This window comes from Anabrus simplex, chromosome 11, assembly GCF_040414725.1.
Source record: "Anabrus simplex isolate iqAnaSimp1 chromosome 11, ASM4041472v1, whole genome shotgun sequence".
NCBI classification, from domain to species: Eukaryota; Metazoa; Arthropoda; class Insecta; order Orthoptera; family Tettigoniidae; genus Anabrus; species Anabrus simplex.
This window is the reverse complement of record NC_090275.1, coordinates 13,164,354-13,180,614: the sequence shown is the minus strand read 5'-3', so window position 1 is coordinate 13,180,614 and position 16,261 is coordinate 13,164,354. Positions and strand designations below refer to the sequence as shown.

General features: G+C 41.6%; 1 protein-coding gene across 6 annotated transcripts in view; it reads right to left on the bottom strand.

Moving 5' to 3' along the window:
• Nucleotides 1-16,261, bottom strand: part of Klc (kinesin light chain) — a 416,901-nt gene that overhangs the window by 87,883 nt on the left and 312,757 nt on the right. For all 6 annotated transcript variants that reach the window (XM_067155490.2, XM_067155483.2, XM_067155488.2 and 3 more), the window contains one exon: nucleotides 15,653-15,799. In XM_067155490.2, the coding sequence (XP_067011591.1) occupies nucleotides 15,653-15,799 (147 nt within the window). The remainder of the gene's footprint in view (nucleotides 1-15,652; nucleotides 15,800-16,261) is intronic.

Sequence of the window (16,261 nt, the reverse complement as noted above, 5' to 3'; positions counted from 1 at the left end):
TTCGCCTAGACCCTCTACAATAAATCATATCGTACTGTAACTGCTACCTTCCCCCAGGCCACTTCACAAAAGAAATAAAAGACAGGAACATCTAAACCGAGACTTGAGTGTGTACAGCTACCATCCCAGACCTATCGTCGGGCTCACTTGAAATCTGTACACCCTAAACCTAATCAGTATATACATGATGCCTTCCAAGTCCTATCGTCGGGCGTGACCTAGGACGTCTCATCACCAATGACTCCAAGAATAAACACGTGACGTCCTAAATCTATCGTCGGGCGTCAAAGTGGGTCGTACTACGTCTCCCTTAACATATCAGGCGAACCGCAATTTCCAACAAACCTCCAACATTAACACTGAATCTGGTCAGACAAAAAATACGCACGACGGAACTACGTCTCTTATCAAAAGAATGCAAGTCGAAACACGGTAAGTGCCTACCTCTCGAAAAAAATACAACAAGTGTCTACCTCATCATAATATGTGAACTCAAAAATAAATAGACGTGACGAACGATTCTCCACCTCGAACACAATCTCAGCCTGTGCACTGAAGTGTCAGGGCTGCCAATGAAAATTCCCAACACACGTTTCCCTTTTAGTGGATGCCTTCAAAATAATAATCATCACCATCACATTCGAAATTCTCAGATCGCCTATCATCAATTCCAACCATCTTATCCATGACCTCTCCAATGAACAAATTAAATATAACCCAACCGTGTGTCCAAAGTGCTCTTTAATCCTGGAGGCCGTACCTTATCTTAACAAAAATCACTGGATGTTTACTACCCAGACCTTTACATTTTACTAGAGTCGTTTTCACTTGGAATCGTTCTATCAATTTACAATGCTTCACATCATAGTCGTCTCAAGTTCGGATTGATTGCGGAAAACAATACAGCCTGTTTCACACAGCCTGTTCCTAAATACTTCCTCTACAAAAATGTCTCAACACTCTTTCTCATCGCTTGATTCCAGCGGTAACACTTCTCTCTCATCTCCACGTACATATAAATCCATCGCTTTCAATCCCTTTTCCTTCAAGACCCTTTTTCATACTTCGATCCCCTGGTGAAAACGACAACATTATTAAGCACATCTCTGACTTTACTATAATTACGACTTTCGAACCTCAAAAATCCAAGAGCACACATCGACCTTTCGCAATTCAAGTATACACGATGTCTCAAAATTTTCTTCCCATTAACGACTGTGACTCTAACAAATTTTCTTGACATTATCTAAATATGCTTACGATCCTTGTAAAAATAACTGGTTAAATGTGATTTGACATAGAAGAATTTCCTTATCCCGCGGTAGACATTATTATTATTATTATTATTATTATTATTATTATTATTATTATTATTATTATTAACCAGCATTTCTGAATGCAACTGACACCTGAGATTACAATATTCGCCACGACAAATTTACACTTATAACGTTCACAAATCCGTACTTTGAATGATATCTCATCTCAACACAAAATTTTAAGCGTCGCATTTTACCGTTCCTGACATGAAATTTACACACTGAAAATTTTCACACGCTGACCAAAATTTACAACGCCTTTCGCCTGATAATTACGAATATCACCCGACAATCATCTGGAAATTTGGTTAGGACAGACAGTAACTAACTAAACTAACTACAACATAATACAAAATAGACAGACCTGCACAATGGTGACATTCTCAGCATTCTGATTGCATCATCCCAGCAACCTCGTACTTAGCCACTCATTTTTACAGATAACATTTTCATTTTTAAAAACTCACTCATCCAAACACTACCCTTCACACACACGAGATTAAAACTACCATATAAATAATGCACTTTCTCTGTAACTCGCACCACGAACTTCCCTCGTTCTGCAGTCGGCTATAACTGTCTGATGCGTCTCCCAGAGTGGTTTCTCTCCCCGTTGTTTCAACAAGAACAGGTGTTCGGCCGATAAGGGAATCGAATTATTTTGAATCGCTTCCCCCAGACCTTCTTCACTTACAAGAGTACAGGAAATGATAAAAATAAAATCTGCTGTGTATTTTTCAACCAGCCTACACCTTCCCAGTTCGTCTGCAAACGTTCACAGCTTCTCCAATTCACTTTTCTTCTTACTAAATATATGGACTTTAACCACGAACATGTATTGAAATATTGTCGGTCAATCTGGCGCGAAATTCTAATGACGACGGGCACGAGCTCCCGCGGCCTCAAGTTCCAGATCGACACTGAAAAATCTACGGTGGGGGGTTTCTTTTATAATTTCCGGAAGGACGCTATCCCCTCTATGAGGCTCGGTTGTGAAATCTGCCAAATTTGCTTCTAATAAACCGATTTTGATAAAACTTGTCCCAGAACTCCGGACAGACTTGCACTTATGTTCCATGTTAATTTTATAATTTTTCTACACCCACAACAGGAGAATTAAATTGTTTCTGCCCGTGCGTTTCGCGCGTTTTTCTTCTGCCCACGACCTTGGCACGTGTAACTAGCTCGCTGTTCTCACGCTAACACACACTTGGGCTTAACTGCATCTAAATTGTCCCTGGTGTCACTACCTCCACAGAGGGTATATGAATAATTTTGCTTATTTATTTCTTCCTTTACTATCTTGTCAAAATCCCTCGTTGTGCAGAATTCATTAATTTAGAAAATTGTCGGGCACTCGAGTTCCACCGAGGTGTCCCGGCAATCCACGAGCTCGCCTTGCGGGAACCTTCCCACGCAACATCGGGCTCTGGGGAGCGCAAAATGGCTGCCCTCAAACATACAGTAGTTTCTGAATACCAAATAAATATTTGAGAAAAATAAAAAAAAATTTTCTCACCGTAGAATTATGGGTTCATAATCCACCTACAACAACGAAATGTTTACCCAGAAAGGGGAAATATTTAAACAGATATATTCCTTCAAAATTCTAAAGTATACATGGGAAATTTGATACAGATGAACCATGATTCTACGTAAAATTTCCCAGCCGATCTCACTCTTGACGTAGGGCTCTGTTACTTTCACGTATTTCCCTGTTTTCTTCTTCCAACAATAGGATTGCGTTACAGATGTCATCAACAAAGTCTTCTCTTAAGAATGAACATTGTAAACATTCAGCGTCTTCCTCTTCTTTACTCCCACTGCCTGCCTGTCCTTGGAGTTGTGCCTCGACCTGTCTTCCTCTCGACGTGACGATCATGTTTACGGGTTGTACTTCTTCTTCTTCTTCTTCGGTGACCATTTCCCCAGCTGGTAAGGCTGCGTCATCCTGTAGTGGAATTCTTTCTTCGGCTCTATGATAAACCTTTAAGTTGGCTGCATTGAATATAGCTTCGCTGCTGCCATCCAGACTCTGAATTCTGTAGGAATTGTTCCTGAAACTTTTGACCACCTTGAAAGGCCCAACATATAAGGGAGCAAATTTAGCATAGATGTTTTCCTGCGGTTTTGACATCATGGGTCTCCTAACAAGCACCAATTCGCCTTCCTCTAAGGGACGGTGGAATCTCCGGTTCCTCACCCTGCGCAACCTGCGGTCTGCCTGCCGACGTAGATGTTCTGCCGTACTTTGAATGCATAATTCCTGTGACGGACGGGGATCGATGGGACATTGGATGACACTATGCCAGGATCTCACAGGATACCTATTGAAGTGCACGATAGAGGGAATCTTCCCAATAGATTCGTGTATGGTGTTGTTTACACAAGTTACTATCAGGGGTAGCACATCAACCCACTTGAAATGTTCTTGGGCGCAATAAATTCTACAGAATTTTGCAATTACTTGCATTACTCTTTCGCTGGGATTTCCCTCAGGATGTCTCACGCTGCTCAGGATGTGGTGAATTTCCATATTCTGAAGGGCAGTTTTGAACTGTGCAGAGGTGAACTGGGGACCATGATCTGTTAGAAGGAATTTCGGCGTGCCCATTTCCGGAATGATATTGCGGGAAATACATCTCAAGACTAGCTTGGTGTTAGCTTTTTGCATGGGAAATAGAGTCGTATACTTGGAGAAAACATCAATGGTTACCAGCACGAACTTGTTCCCACGCTTTCCTTTCACGAGCGGCCCATAGATATCCATCGCGAACAACTCTTTAGGTTGCGAAGGTAAGAGAGGAATAGGCGCCTGCCTGATCAGATAAGGGTTTGCCTTGACCCGTTGGCATGTATCGCATGTGATGATGATGTCTCTGACATTTTCCCTCAGATTTACCCAGGTAAACGTTTCTTGAATGGTTGACACAACCTTATCAATCCCTCCATGACCAATAACCCTGTGTACGTGCCAGATTAATCCCTTTCGAAGCTGCGGTGGTACCAAAATTCGGGATTTCACGTGATCGCTGTCCACGAATTTTACCAACATGTTATTCACGTACAAGTAGTTATTCGACAATTTCTGGATGGCAAAGTACCGTGGATCGTCCGCCGGAAGTGTCCCTCGGAGGAAAGAAATCATTTTTCCGCAGAAAGGATCTCTCAATTGCAAGTCTCCCAGTTGTCTCAACTCTGATAGGAAATCGTGGTCTTCCTGAACTAAATCTAAGTGATTCACGACGTGTTCTTCCTCATTAGGGTTTCTGCTTAACAGGTCTGCCAAGATGTTCGATTTTCCGGAACAGTGCTCAATTTCGAAGTCAAATTGTTGTATGAACAGGGCCCACCTAGCCACTCGTTCACTAGCGACTGCTGTTTTCATTATAAAGGTCAGCGCCTTATGGTCGGTCTTAATGATTATGTGAAAACCATAAATTATTTTCCTCCAATGTTGCAATGCCTGAACAATAGCCAACATTTCCAATTCGGTCACGCTGTATTTGACTTCGTGTGATCTCAACTTTCGGCTGTAGAAAGATAAATAATTTCTATTGTGAGGCTGGTCCAAACATTCCTGATATAGGAGTGCCCCGATTCCTACGGTCGATGCATCAGTCTGTACGATAAAGGGTTTCTCGAAATCCGGATACCCTAGCTTAACGCTGTTTAGCAAGAGCTCTTTGGTCTTCCTGAAGGCCTCTTCGTGCTCGGGACCCCATTTCCACCTGTTATTCTTATGAAGCAAGCTCTGAAGTGGGGCTACAACCTCCGTGTAATTCATGCAATGGTCCGAAAAAAAATTGCACATTCCAAGGAATTGCCTGACATTCTTAATTTTGAGCGGTCTTGGGAACTTTTCTATGGCTTGGAGCTTCACCGGGTTCGGGCGAACTCCCTCACCATCAATGACATGGCCGAGAAATAGGACTTCCTTTTGACAAAAATGTGATTTCTTCAAGTTGATTTTGAAACCTGATGCCCTTAAATTCTCCAGTAGTTTCCTCAAATCCCTGATATTTTCCTCAAAACTGGATGAAGCTAGCAAGATGTCATCGACATACCGAGTTGTAGCGGCTTTAACTTCATCAGTTAGACATCGATCTAGGGCGCGTATGAGAGCTGCACCGGCGGTTTTCAACCCGAATGGGAGACGATTGAAGACATACGTCTGTTGGTCAAAAAGGAAGCCAGTAAACAATTTAGACTTGAGTTCCAAACCGATATGATGATATGAGGAAGTCAAATCTACGCTAATAAAACGTGATTTTCCTCTGAAACGTTTAATAACCTCTTTAATAGGAGGGGCATGGTCATGCTCGGGGACTAGGCGTTCGTTGAGGGCACGAGCATCCAAACACACGCGCAGAGACCCGTCCGGTTTTTGAACCCCGACCAACGGATTCAAATATGGAGTGGGCTGCTTGGAAATTAGCCCGTTCTCCTCCATTTCCTTAATAATTTTTGCAGCTTGAGCATAATACTTGTCCGGTATAGGGTACGGTCTCCTCTTAAACGGTGTCCAATCCGTAACAGCTAGTGCATATGTGAAATTAGGGATTAGACCCGGTTTGGAATCGAACACAGATATATATTCCATTAAGAGAGCTCTAAGTTTTTCCTTCTCTTCTACAGTACCAGGGCATTCCGCGACCTTTAACCCAATTAAGGCCTCGTAATCAGTGTCAACCTCAGCTTCCAAGACGTCATGTAACTCTTCATGATGAATCCCTTCGTCATCTACACTGTCAATTTCCCCAGCGACTCCCTCTAATGAATTTACAAAGTCTACACATTGGGCCTCCTCTTCGCCATATTCTAATGTTCTATCTTCTCCCAATTCCTCGTTTAGTGTAATGACTTCTGCTCCCTCTTCTTTCCTGAACTTTATCTGGTTCCTGCTCAAATCAATAACTGCGTTGGTCTCACGGATAAAATCAGCCCCTAAAATTACATTGTAGTGCATTTTGGACATGACTACGAATGCATGAGCGAAAGTGGAATTTCCAATTTGTACGTCCAAATAAGTTTGTACCTTACAAACAGCAATTTTGTCAGGAATGACCCCTCGAATTTTTACATTTGACACCGGAATAATTGGCAATTTATTTCGTTGTCTCAAATCGTCGAAAAGAGCTTGGGAGATGATGCTGATACTGGCCCCGGTATCTACCAAACTTTTGACATGAAAATTACAGATGCGGACATTTATTAAAGGCAGTTTCTTTACTTGATTGCTCTCCTGTTTTAAGTGGTCTTCCACCAAGTCATCAGAGGTAATGATCCACGAATCTATCTGTGCGACCACCCACTCATCTGACGTCTCTCCTTCAGAATCTGAGATGAGAGACTCTGAAAAATCTCCTACTGGGAATTTGAAGTTTTTTTTTTTCTATCAAGAGTCGACATTGACTCTTGCTCGAAATTCGGCGCAAACGGGTTCAGACCGGAGTTTCGTTGGTCTTGCCTATGTGCCTTCTGGAATTCCAAACTTTCAGCCCCGAAACAATCGGTGTTGACGTCCTGGCGCTGAATAGCCCCCTGCCATTTTTTCCTTTCGTGGTCCTTCCTTAACCCGTCGGCGTACTGAACACGTTCACGGTACCGTTCATCCTCATCACGGCGGAAGTTCTGGGTTCGATTATTTCCCCAGTCCCTGCGGTTATTAAGTCCATTCCTGAAATTCCTCTGGTTTTCTCTGTCCCCATCGTATCGCCTCCAGTAAGGGTTCCTCCTTTGTGGATAATTCCAATTACCCCTACGCCTTTTCCAATCCTCATTTCGTGGATGCGAGGGTTCCCAGTTATTGCGAAACTCACGCCTCCGCTCAGTCGGCTGTGGTTTCCCCTGCTCTGGTGCCTCTTGACTTCCCTCTGGGACCTGGCTAACAGTGTTTACATGTTGCTCGTGTGATCGTCCCCCTCTGGGTGCTATTTGATTATGGGTATGATCCAATTGTCTAAGGATCATTTCTGCCTGCATGGGGGTCTCTACCTTTGATGCAATGAGCATCCTTTGTACTTCGGGAGGTAACTGCTTCTGGATGGCCTGTACCAGCTCTTGCTCCGAGGGCGGCGCCTCAAGTTCTCTGAACTTTACCATTTGTGCAATAAAGTATTCACTGAACTTTGTAGGGCCTATTGCATTATAACGACGTGAGTATAGCTCTAATCTAAGACTCTGCTGAATTTCCGTACTCCAAAATTTATTCAGAAACGCCCTCTGGAACTCATCAAAGGTATCAAAGTGGTATCGGAAGCCTTTAAACCATAAAAGTGGTGCCCCCTCTAAATATCTTTCAGCTACCCTCAACTGACGTTCCCCAGGAATCTTGGCGTCCCGGATGTACTCCCTGAGATCCTTAAGAAACCCCTTCGGCGTGGTATGTGGACCTCCATTAAATTTCTTGGGCTGGTCCTCATGTAACTTGATCATGTTAATAACGTTGGTGACCCCTGAGCTTTGAGATCGACTGGTATCTACATTCGAGCTCTGACCGTTATTATTCACATGATTGATATTTGGCAATTGACCACTGAGGTCAGAGTTAACAGCTGTCGATGCTTGACTCAATACTTTGTCCACCTTGGACTGCATATCTACCACGCTGCTAATCCAACTGCTTACTTCGCTCTTAATGAACCCAACTTTCTTGTCTGTCTCTTCCTGGGCTGACGTGATTTCCCTTAAGTCCTGTTCTATACTAACTTGCCTGTCGTTGAATTCCCTGGTATGTTCGTTTTTCATTTCAACTAACTCCTCTTGAATTTCTTTAATTAAAATTTCGGAGTCCTCATTAGCCACTTGGAGTTTACTAATTGCTTCCTCATTAACTTGCAACAGTTTCTTCTCCATGGTTTCGGTTTTTGACAATACCTGACTCTCCAATTCCACACTAATTTTATCTACCTTGTTGTTCAGTGACTGAATGTCCGCAGATAATATTTGACGTTGTTCCTCTATTATGGTTAGCGTTTTCCCCTTTTCCTTATCACTGGAGATCCGCATCTCTACGACCTGTTGTGTAATGTCGTCCTTAAATTCAACCTGGCTGTCGATCAGCTGCTTATGCGCCGCCTGGCTTTCCAGTAAATGCTTGTCAAGTTCCTTTCTCATCTCATCCTGACTATCACATAACCTACTGTACATGTCGTGGCTTTCGTCAAAACGCTTGTCCATATCGGTTTTTAAACTGTCATGGATTTTGGAAAACTGTTTGTCGAAATCGTTCTTTAAACTGACCTGCACTTCCGCAAATTGTTTGTCAATTTCATCCCTAATTTCCACTCGGCTATCATCAAAACGCTGGTTGAGTTTACCTATCTCACCCCTAACTTCCTCTTTAAGTTCGGTGCACATAGTGTATGTCTCACGAACTACGTTCTTCAATCCAGCCTTCAACTCATCACTAGACTCTTTACACCTAGCCTGGGTATCCTCAATACTACTCTTTAACTCGTCACTAGTGTCTTTCAAACTAGACTGTAACTCCTCCCGAGTGTCTTTCAAACTCGACTGCAACTCCTCAATCTTACCATCCAAACTTTCATTATGAGCCTTCATGTCCTCTTTCAAATTCTCCCTCTGGACTTTCGCGTCCTCCATCTTGCTATCAAAACTTTCTAACATTTGCCCTTTCGTATCCTCCATCTTACTACTCAAATTCTCACTCTGGACTTTCATGTCCTCTATCATCTGCATTAACTTCTCCAAGGTCGCCTGACCTTCCATCTCACAATACCACAAAGAATACAATAATGAGTACGCTGGCTGTCGATGCAACCAGAATACTCCGAACTACTAGGGAAAGAATTCACTACCTACTGCGTTTTCACATACAAACGCTGTTATAATTTAATACCGAAACTGACAACATTCCAACAGTTGTCTCATAAAATTTTTGTTTAGGTGGCTGGTATCACAAACTTGTTTAATGAAAAGAAAATTCTAAAGTTAATAAGTTACTCTGGATAAATATCCCAAATGGTTTCGCTTCCGTAAATTAATTAAACAAAGACCATGTTAACGCATAAACTTTGAATGTAATTCAGCGTTACCACTTCCAAAATTTATATTGGCAACATGACATAAGCTTCAATACAGCTCTAAATACTGATATCCTAAAATGCATTGTGACTGTTATTATTATTATTATCTACCAAGTAGTTACGCTCCTCATTAAACGTGTTAATATCTAGCACTCTCATTGGGCATAATTCGTTTAACTGTGGCTCAGCCATAATTTTCACCCGCTTATATTATTTATAATGTGGCTTAAGCCTCAACATTATTTTATATTTTTCTAACATTTATTTTCAATGGATAATTTCATTATCGTTATCGTGGCATCATATCGTTATCGTGACTTTGGGCTCCTCATCGTTATCGTGACATTAAGGCCCCACAGTTGATGGCGCCACTTCTACTGAACCCTTGAACTTACCATTCCATCGTTGGTCGGCCACGGCTGCTATAGTAGAACAATTTAGAACTCTTAAATCTTGGGTCGTTGCGGGAATAAATTCGGTCACGATCTTAACCAAACGATGGGGTTCAGAAGAAAACCTAACTACTTGAAATGAGGAGCAAAAATGTGCTTACTAACTTTTATTAAACTGAAAGAGCACGATAACATCGTTAATTTAATATGCATTCTTGCCACAAAAATATAAAAAAAGATTTTATTATTGATTTTTGAAAAGTTCCAAATACAGTCACATTACATAACGTCACTTCGTTTCTTCTAATGTCGAAGAGTTGCTTCAGAGAAGCTAATATGTTAGTGGACAGCGAAACTGAAAAACTGAAAAGGGGAAGACCTGAAAACCGGGCGCCTATTTTTCCAAACAAGAACTGAGAGTTAATCCACACGATCCGTGGAAAATCTGACTTTCAACAATTAGAACGCCTGATTTTCTCTTAATTAAGGTTATCCACCAGTCAAATACCCTTCACGGATACGGAAACATCCGCCGAATGGACCCTTAATCGAACCAAACTGACTATCAGTTGCTTTGGATAGGTTGCGAAATATTATGGGAAAGCATGGTGTTCACTACAAGTTAACAGCATCATTCACAATTGACCTAAAATTCCACCATGTATTTGTCATTCATGACACCCTTAAGTGATACGTTAATCCCGATGCTAACTGTGCATCACCCAAACAACTGTTCGGAGGGAACCAACAACCACATGATCCGGGAGGATCTTACGTTAAGTCGTTCTAAAGGAACAAAACTGCGAAATGCAGGAAACACTTACTAATCATGCATTTAGAAGAAATGCCAAACACTGAAGTTAATCAAAAAGTGAAAAGTCACTTGAAAAATATTATTATTGAACCGATTTTCAGGTTAGAAATGGGTTTGTTATGCTTAACAAATTTACCAGTCCACGCTAAAATTTACTACAAATTTAAGGAATTCTTTCCCTTGACAACAATGCTACCAGTACAGATCTCTCTATTTACTGTCTGTCCCAACACACTACTGGTAAAGTGATTACTTACTTACTTACTATGAATAAGAATGAAAATACGACAAAATTAAAAATGATATAAATCACTGGCTGACGAATCGAAACCGCATTCGCAACTCAAGTCTCATTCTAAAACGCTGAGTGTCAATATGCACACCCTCAAACGAAAACGGACGTTAAAACGAGAAACAATGAAGTTCGTAAAAATAAATTAGCATCTCGAAGTCATACAGCTTAACACGCACGAAGAAACACAGTAAAAATATTTAATCTAGATCGGGTCGATGTCCCGCACTTGGACAGCCCTCGTTTATCAACAACAGTCCCGTTATCTCAATGAGAGCTTCGCCTAGACCCTCTACAATAAATCATATCGTACTGTAACTGCTACCTTCCCCCAGGCCACTTCACAAAAGAAATAAAAGACAGGAACATCTAAACCGAGACTTGAGTGTGTACAGCTACCATCCCAGACCTATCGTCGGGCTCACTTGAAATCTGTACACCCTAAACCTAATCAGTATATACATGATGCCTTCCAAGTCCTATCGTCGGGCGTGACCTAGGACGTCTCATCACCAATGACTCCAAGAATAAACACGTGACGTCCTAAATCTATCGTCGGGCGTCAAAGTGGGTCGTACTACGTCTCCCTTAACATATCAGGCGAACCGCAATTTCCAACAAACCTCCAACATTAACACTGAATCTGGTCAGACAAAAAATACGCACGACGGAACTACGTCTCTTATCAAAAGAATGCAAGTCGAAACACGGTAAGTGCCTACCTCTCGAAAAAAATACAACAAGTGTCTACCTCATCATAATATGTGAACTCAAAAATAAATAGACGTGACGAACGATTCTCCACCTCGAACACAATCTCAGCCTGTGCACTGAAGTGTCAGGGCTGCCAATGAAAATTCCCAACACACGTTTCCCTTTTAGTGGATGCCTTCAAAATAATAATCATCACCATCACATTCGAAATTCTCAGATCGCCTATCATCAATTCCAACCATCTTATCCATGACCTCTCCAATGAACAAATTAAATATAACCCAACCGTGTGTCCAAAGTGCTCTTTAATCCTGGAGGCCGTACCTTATCTTAACAAAAATCACTGGATGTTTACTACCCAGACCTTTACATTTTACTAGAGTCGTTTTCACTTGGAATCGTTCTATCAATTTACAATGCTTCACATCATAGTCGTCTCAAGTTCGGATTGATTGCGGAAAACAATACAGCCTGTTTCACACAGCCTGTTCCTAAATACTTCCTCTACAAAAATGTCTCAACACTCTTTCTCATCGCTTGATTCCAGCGGTAACACTTCTCTCTCATCTCCACGTACATATAAATCCATCGCTTTCAATCCCTTTTCCTTCAAGACCCTTTTTCATACTTCGATCCCCTGGTGAAAACGACAACATTATTAAGCACATCTCTGACTTTACTATAATTACGACTTTCGAACCTCAAAAATCCAAGAGCACACATCGACCTTTCGCAATTCAAGTATACACGATGTCTCAAAATTTTCTTCCCATTAACGACTGTGACTCTAACAAATTTTCTTGACATTATCTAAATATGCTTACGATCCTTGTAAAAATAACTGGTTAAATGTGATTTGACATAGAAGAATTTCCTTATCCCGCGGTAGACATTATTATTATTATTATTATTATTATTATTATTATTATTATTATTATTAACCAGCATTTCTGAATGCAACTGACACCTGAGATTACAATATTCGCCACGACAAATTTACACTTATAACGTTCACAAATCCGTACTTTGAATGATATCTCATCTCAACACAAAATTTTAAGCGTCGCATTTTACCGTTCCTGACATGAAATTTACACACTGAAAATTTTCACACGCTGACCAAAATTTACAACGCCTTTCGCCTGATAATTACGAATATCACCCGACAATCATCTGGAAATTTGGTTAGGACAGACAGTAACTAACTAAACTAACTACAACATAATACAAAATAGACAGACCTGCACAATGGTGACATTCTCAGCATTCTGATTGCATCATCCCAGCAACCTCGTACTTAGCCACTCATTTTTACAGATAACATTTTCATTTTTAAAAACTCACTCATCCAAACACTACCCTTCACACACACGAGATTAAAACTACCATATAAATAATGCACTTTCTCTGTAACTCGCACCACGAACTTCCCTCGTTCTGCAGTCGGCTATAACTGTCTGATGCGTCTCCCAGAGTGGTTTCTCTCCCCGTTGTTTCAACAAGAACAGGTGTTCGGCCGATAAGGGAATCGAATTATTTTGAATCGCTTCCCCCAGACCTTCTTCACTTACAAGAGTACAGGAAATGATAAAAATAAAATCTGCTGTGTATTTTTCAACCAGCCTACACCTTCCCAGTTCGTCTGCAAACGTTCACAGCTTCTCCAATTCACTTTTCTTCTTACTAAATATATGGACTTTAACCACGAACATGTATTGAAATATTGTCGGTCAATCTGGCGCGAAATTCTAATGACGACGGGCACGAGCTCCCGCGGCCTCAAGTTCCAGATCGACACTGAAAAATCTACGGTGGGGGGTTTCTTTTATAATTTCCGGAAGGACGCTATCCCCTCTATGAGGCTCGGTTGTGAAATCTGCCAAATTTGCTTCTAATAAACCGATTTTGATAAAACTTGTCCCAGAACTCCGGACAGACTTGCACTTATGTTCCATGTTAATTTTATAATTTTTCTACACCCACAACAGGAGAATTAAATTGTTTCTGCCCGTGCGTTTCGCGCGTTTTTCTTCTGCCCACGACCTTGGCACGTGTAACTAGCTCGCTGTTCTCACGCTAACACACACTTGGGCTTAACTGCATCTAAATTGTCCCTGGTGTCACTACCTCCACAGAGGGTATATGAATAATTTTGCTTATTTATTTCTTCCTTTACTATCTTGTCAAAATCCCTCGTTGTGCAGAATTCATTAATTTAGAAAATTGTCGGGCACTCGAGTTCCACCGAGGTGTCCCGGCAATCCACGAGCTCGCCTTGCGGGAACCTTCCCACGCAACATCGGGCTCTGGGGAGCGCAAAATGGCTGCCCTCAAACATACAGTAGTTTCTGAATACCAAATAAATATTTGAGAAAAATAAAAAAAAAATTTCTCACCGTAGAATTATGGGTTCAGTACATCACTTAGTTTCTTTTCTTTTTTTTATTTTGCTAGTTGCTTTACGTTGCACCGACACAGATAGGTCTTATGGCGACGATGGGATGGAAAGGCCTAGGAATGGGAAGGAAGCAGCAGTGGCCTTAATTAAGGTACAGCCCCAGCATTGGCTGGTGTAAAAATGGGAAACCGTGGAAAACCATCTTCAGTTCTGCCGACAGTGGGGTTCGAACCCACTATCTCCCGGATGCGAGCTCACAGCTGAGCGCTCCTAACTGCATGGTCAACTCTCCTGGTCATTTAGTTTCATGAACTGATCTTAGAACGGTATCATCATATTCCCTGCCCGTGGTCTAAGGGTAGCAAGTCTGTCTCTTACGTGGAGGCCTCAGGTTCGATTTCTGGCTAGGTCAGAGATTTTTCCATGCAGGTTCACTCAACCTATGTGAGAACAATTGAGGAGCTACCTGAGGGTGAGATAGCAAGCCCGGTCTAGAAAGCGAGGAGAATTCGTGGTGCTGACCATGCATCACCTGATAATCTGTAGCCTTCAGACTGAGTAGTGGTCTCTGTAGTCCCATGGACAGAGAGGTGGAGGTTGTAACTTCACATTAACTCCAAATGGATTTATTGCTATCAGGCATTTGGCTGTCGTTGTCCCTCATTCATTCCTCTGGATAGCAGAGTCTGGATCAATGTGACCCAGTAAAGTGTTCCTCCAAGATTTACAAAGAATCATATAAATATTTTATTCCTGCTTTCCCACAGCTCTGAATGGTTAGCAACCTAAGTGATCAATCCAGAGGCTGCTTGGATCCTCAAATAACACCACTGAAGATTTTGCAGTTATAAGGAAAGTGCATTGCTTGGCCAGAGAGTATCACCTTCCATACTGTAACGGCCATAAAAGAGACAGACTTCGGTGAAAGCTACATTTTGCTCTAGTATGTGCAAAAACACGGCTTCCGTCAATAAATAACCATAGATGGACTAATAAGGCAAAGCTCATGGTAAGAAGAAGTGACAGCACTAGAAGACATTATTGCCACTACTAGCTTCTCGACTGCCAGGAAAGATACAGTCGACCTGAAGGGGTTAAACGAACTGACAAAGGAAAAAGGAATGAATGTCATGTCAAGCTCTCCCAGGACGGTAGGCAAATCAAGATGTAACAGAGCTAACGCTGTATAAAAGAAGCAAGCTTTTGCATGAAATTATCTTTACATTAGAGACAGACTGAGTGAAAGCTGAGTGAATTAATGATATGAATAAGTTGGAAGTAACAGACATAAAATTAGGTGAAAACAATGGCAGCAGGAGATAAGGCTGATGGCTTAGGTGGCGGGGTCATGTGAGGTGAATAGTGATAATAGGTCACGTTTAGAATACTGGACTCTGCCATGGATGGTAAGAGAAGCAGAGGGAGACCAAGATAAGAGCTGTAGAGCTAAACGGTTTGGTTGCTAACAGAGGATTGTGGAGGCGCATTGTTAATTCACTACAGACTTGCCGAGTGAATGCTGAAAGGCATAACAGTCTATGCGTGCATGCCACTCGGACTTCAGTTTTATTCCGTTATGGTTTCTCTAATGTACAAACTACTAATTGCACCTTTGAGCATGTTGGCTCAGCCAAGCACTGAATGTTCTAGAAAGAAGATTTCGTCGACTCACCTCTTCGCCCTCATACTGCATTGACTCTAGGGACTCCCGCGACCCTCGCCGGCTGCTACGTTCTTTACCCGATGAACTGCGCCGCTTGTCGCCCGACTCTCCTCCCAGTATCTGCGACACCTTAGCTTGTTTAACAATCTCCAGTGCCTGAAAAAAAAAAAAAAGCCAAGTATTGCATTAACTTAGCAGCTCTTCTGAACTCCTACTGTAATGGCATCTTTATTATAAAAAAAAGTAAGACACAATATACTTTACACCAGGTTTATGTTCAGATCAAATAACTTTAAAGCAGGGTTAAATCTCTGTCCCATTTTGCTACTCGACTTATAAAAATATGCAAAAATGGGGCTGCCACATTGTACTTGAAAAGAAAATAATTGTTTCTATTCTTTCCTTTGCTCATCAAAATAATGCACTACCTTGAAAACCTGTTAATTCTCCCAGAATTTGCAAATACATTCCTGGTAGTTCAGTGCCACCAGTCAACTCCTGAATGTACTTTCTTAGAGTCAGAAGGTCAGTTCATTCTAAGAAATGTTCAGCGCCTTGCTACCAACAAAGTCACTTATCACACTAATAGTCAAGTCACACTTACAATACTCAGGACGA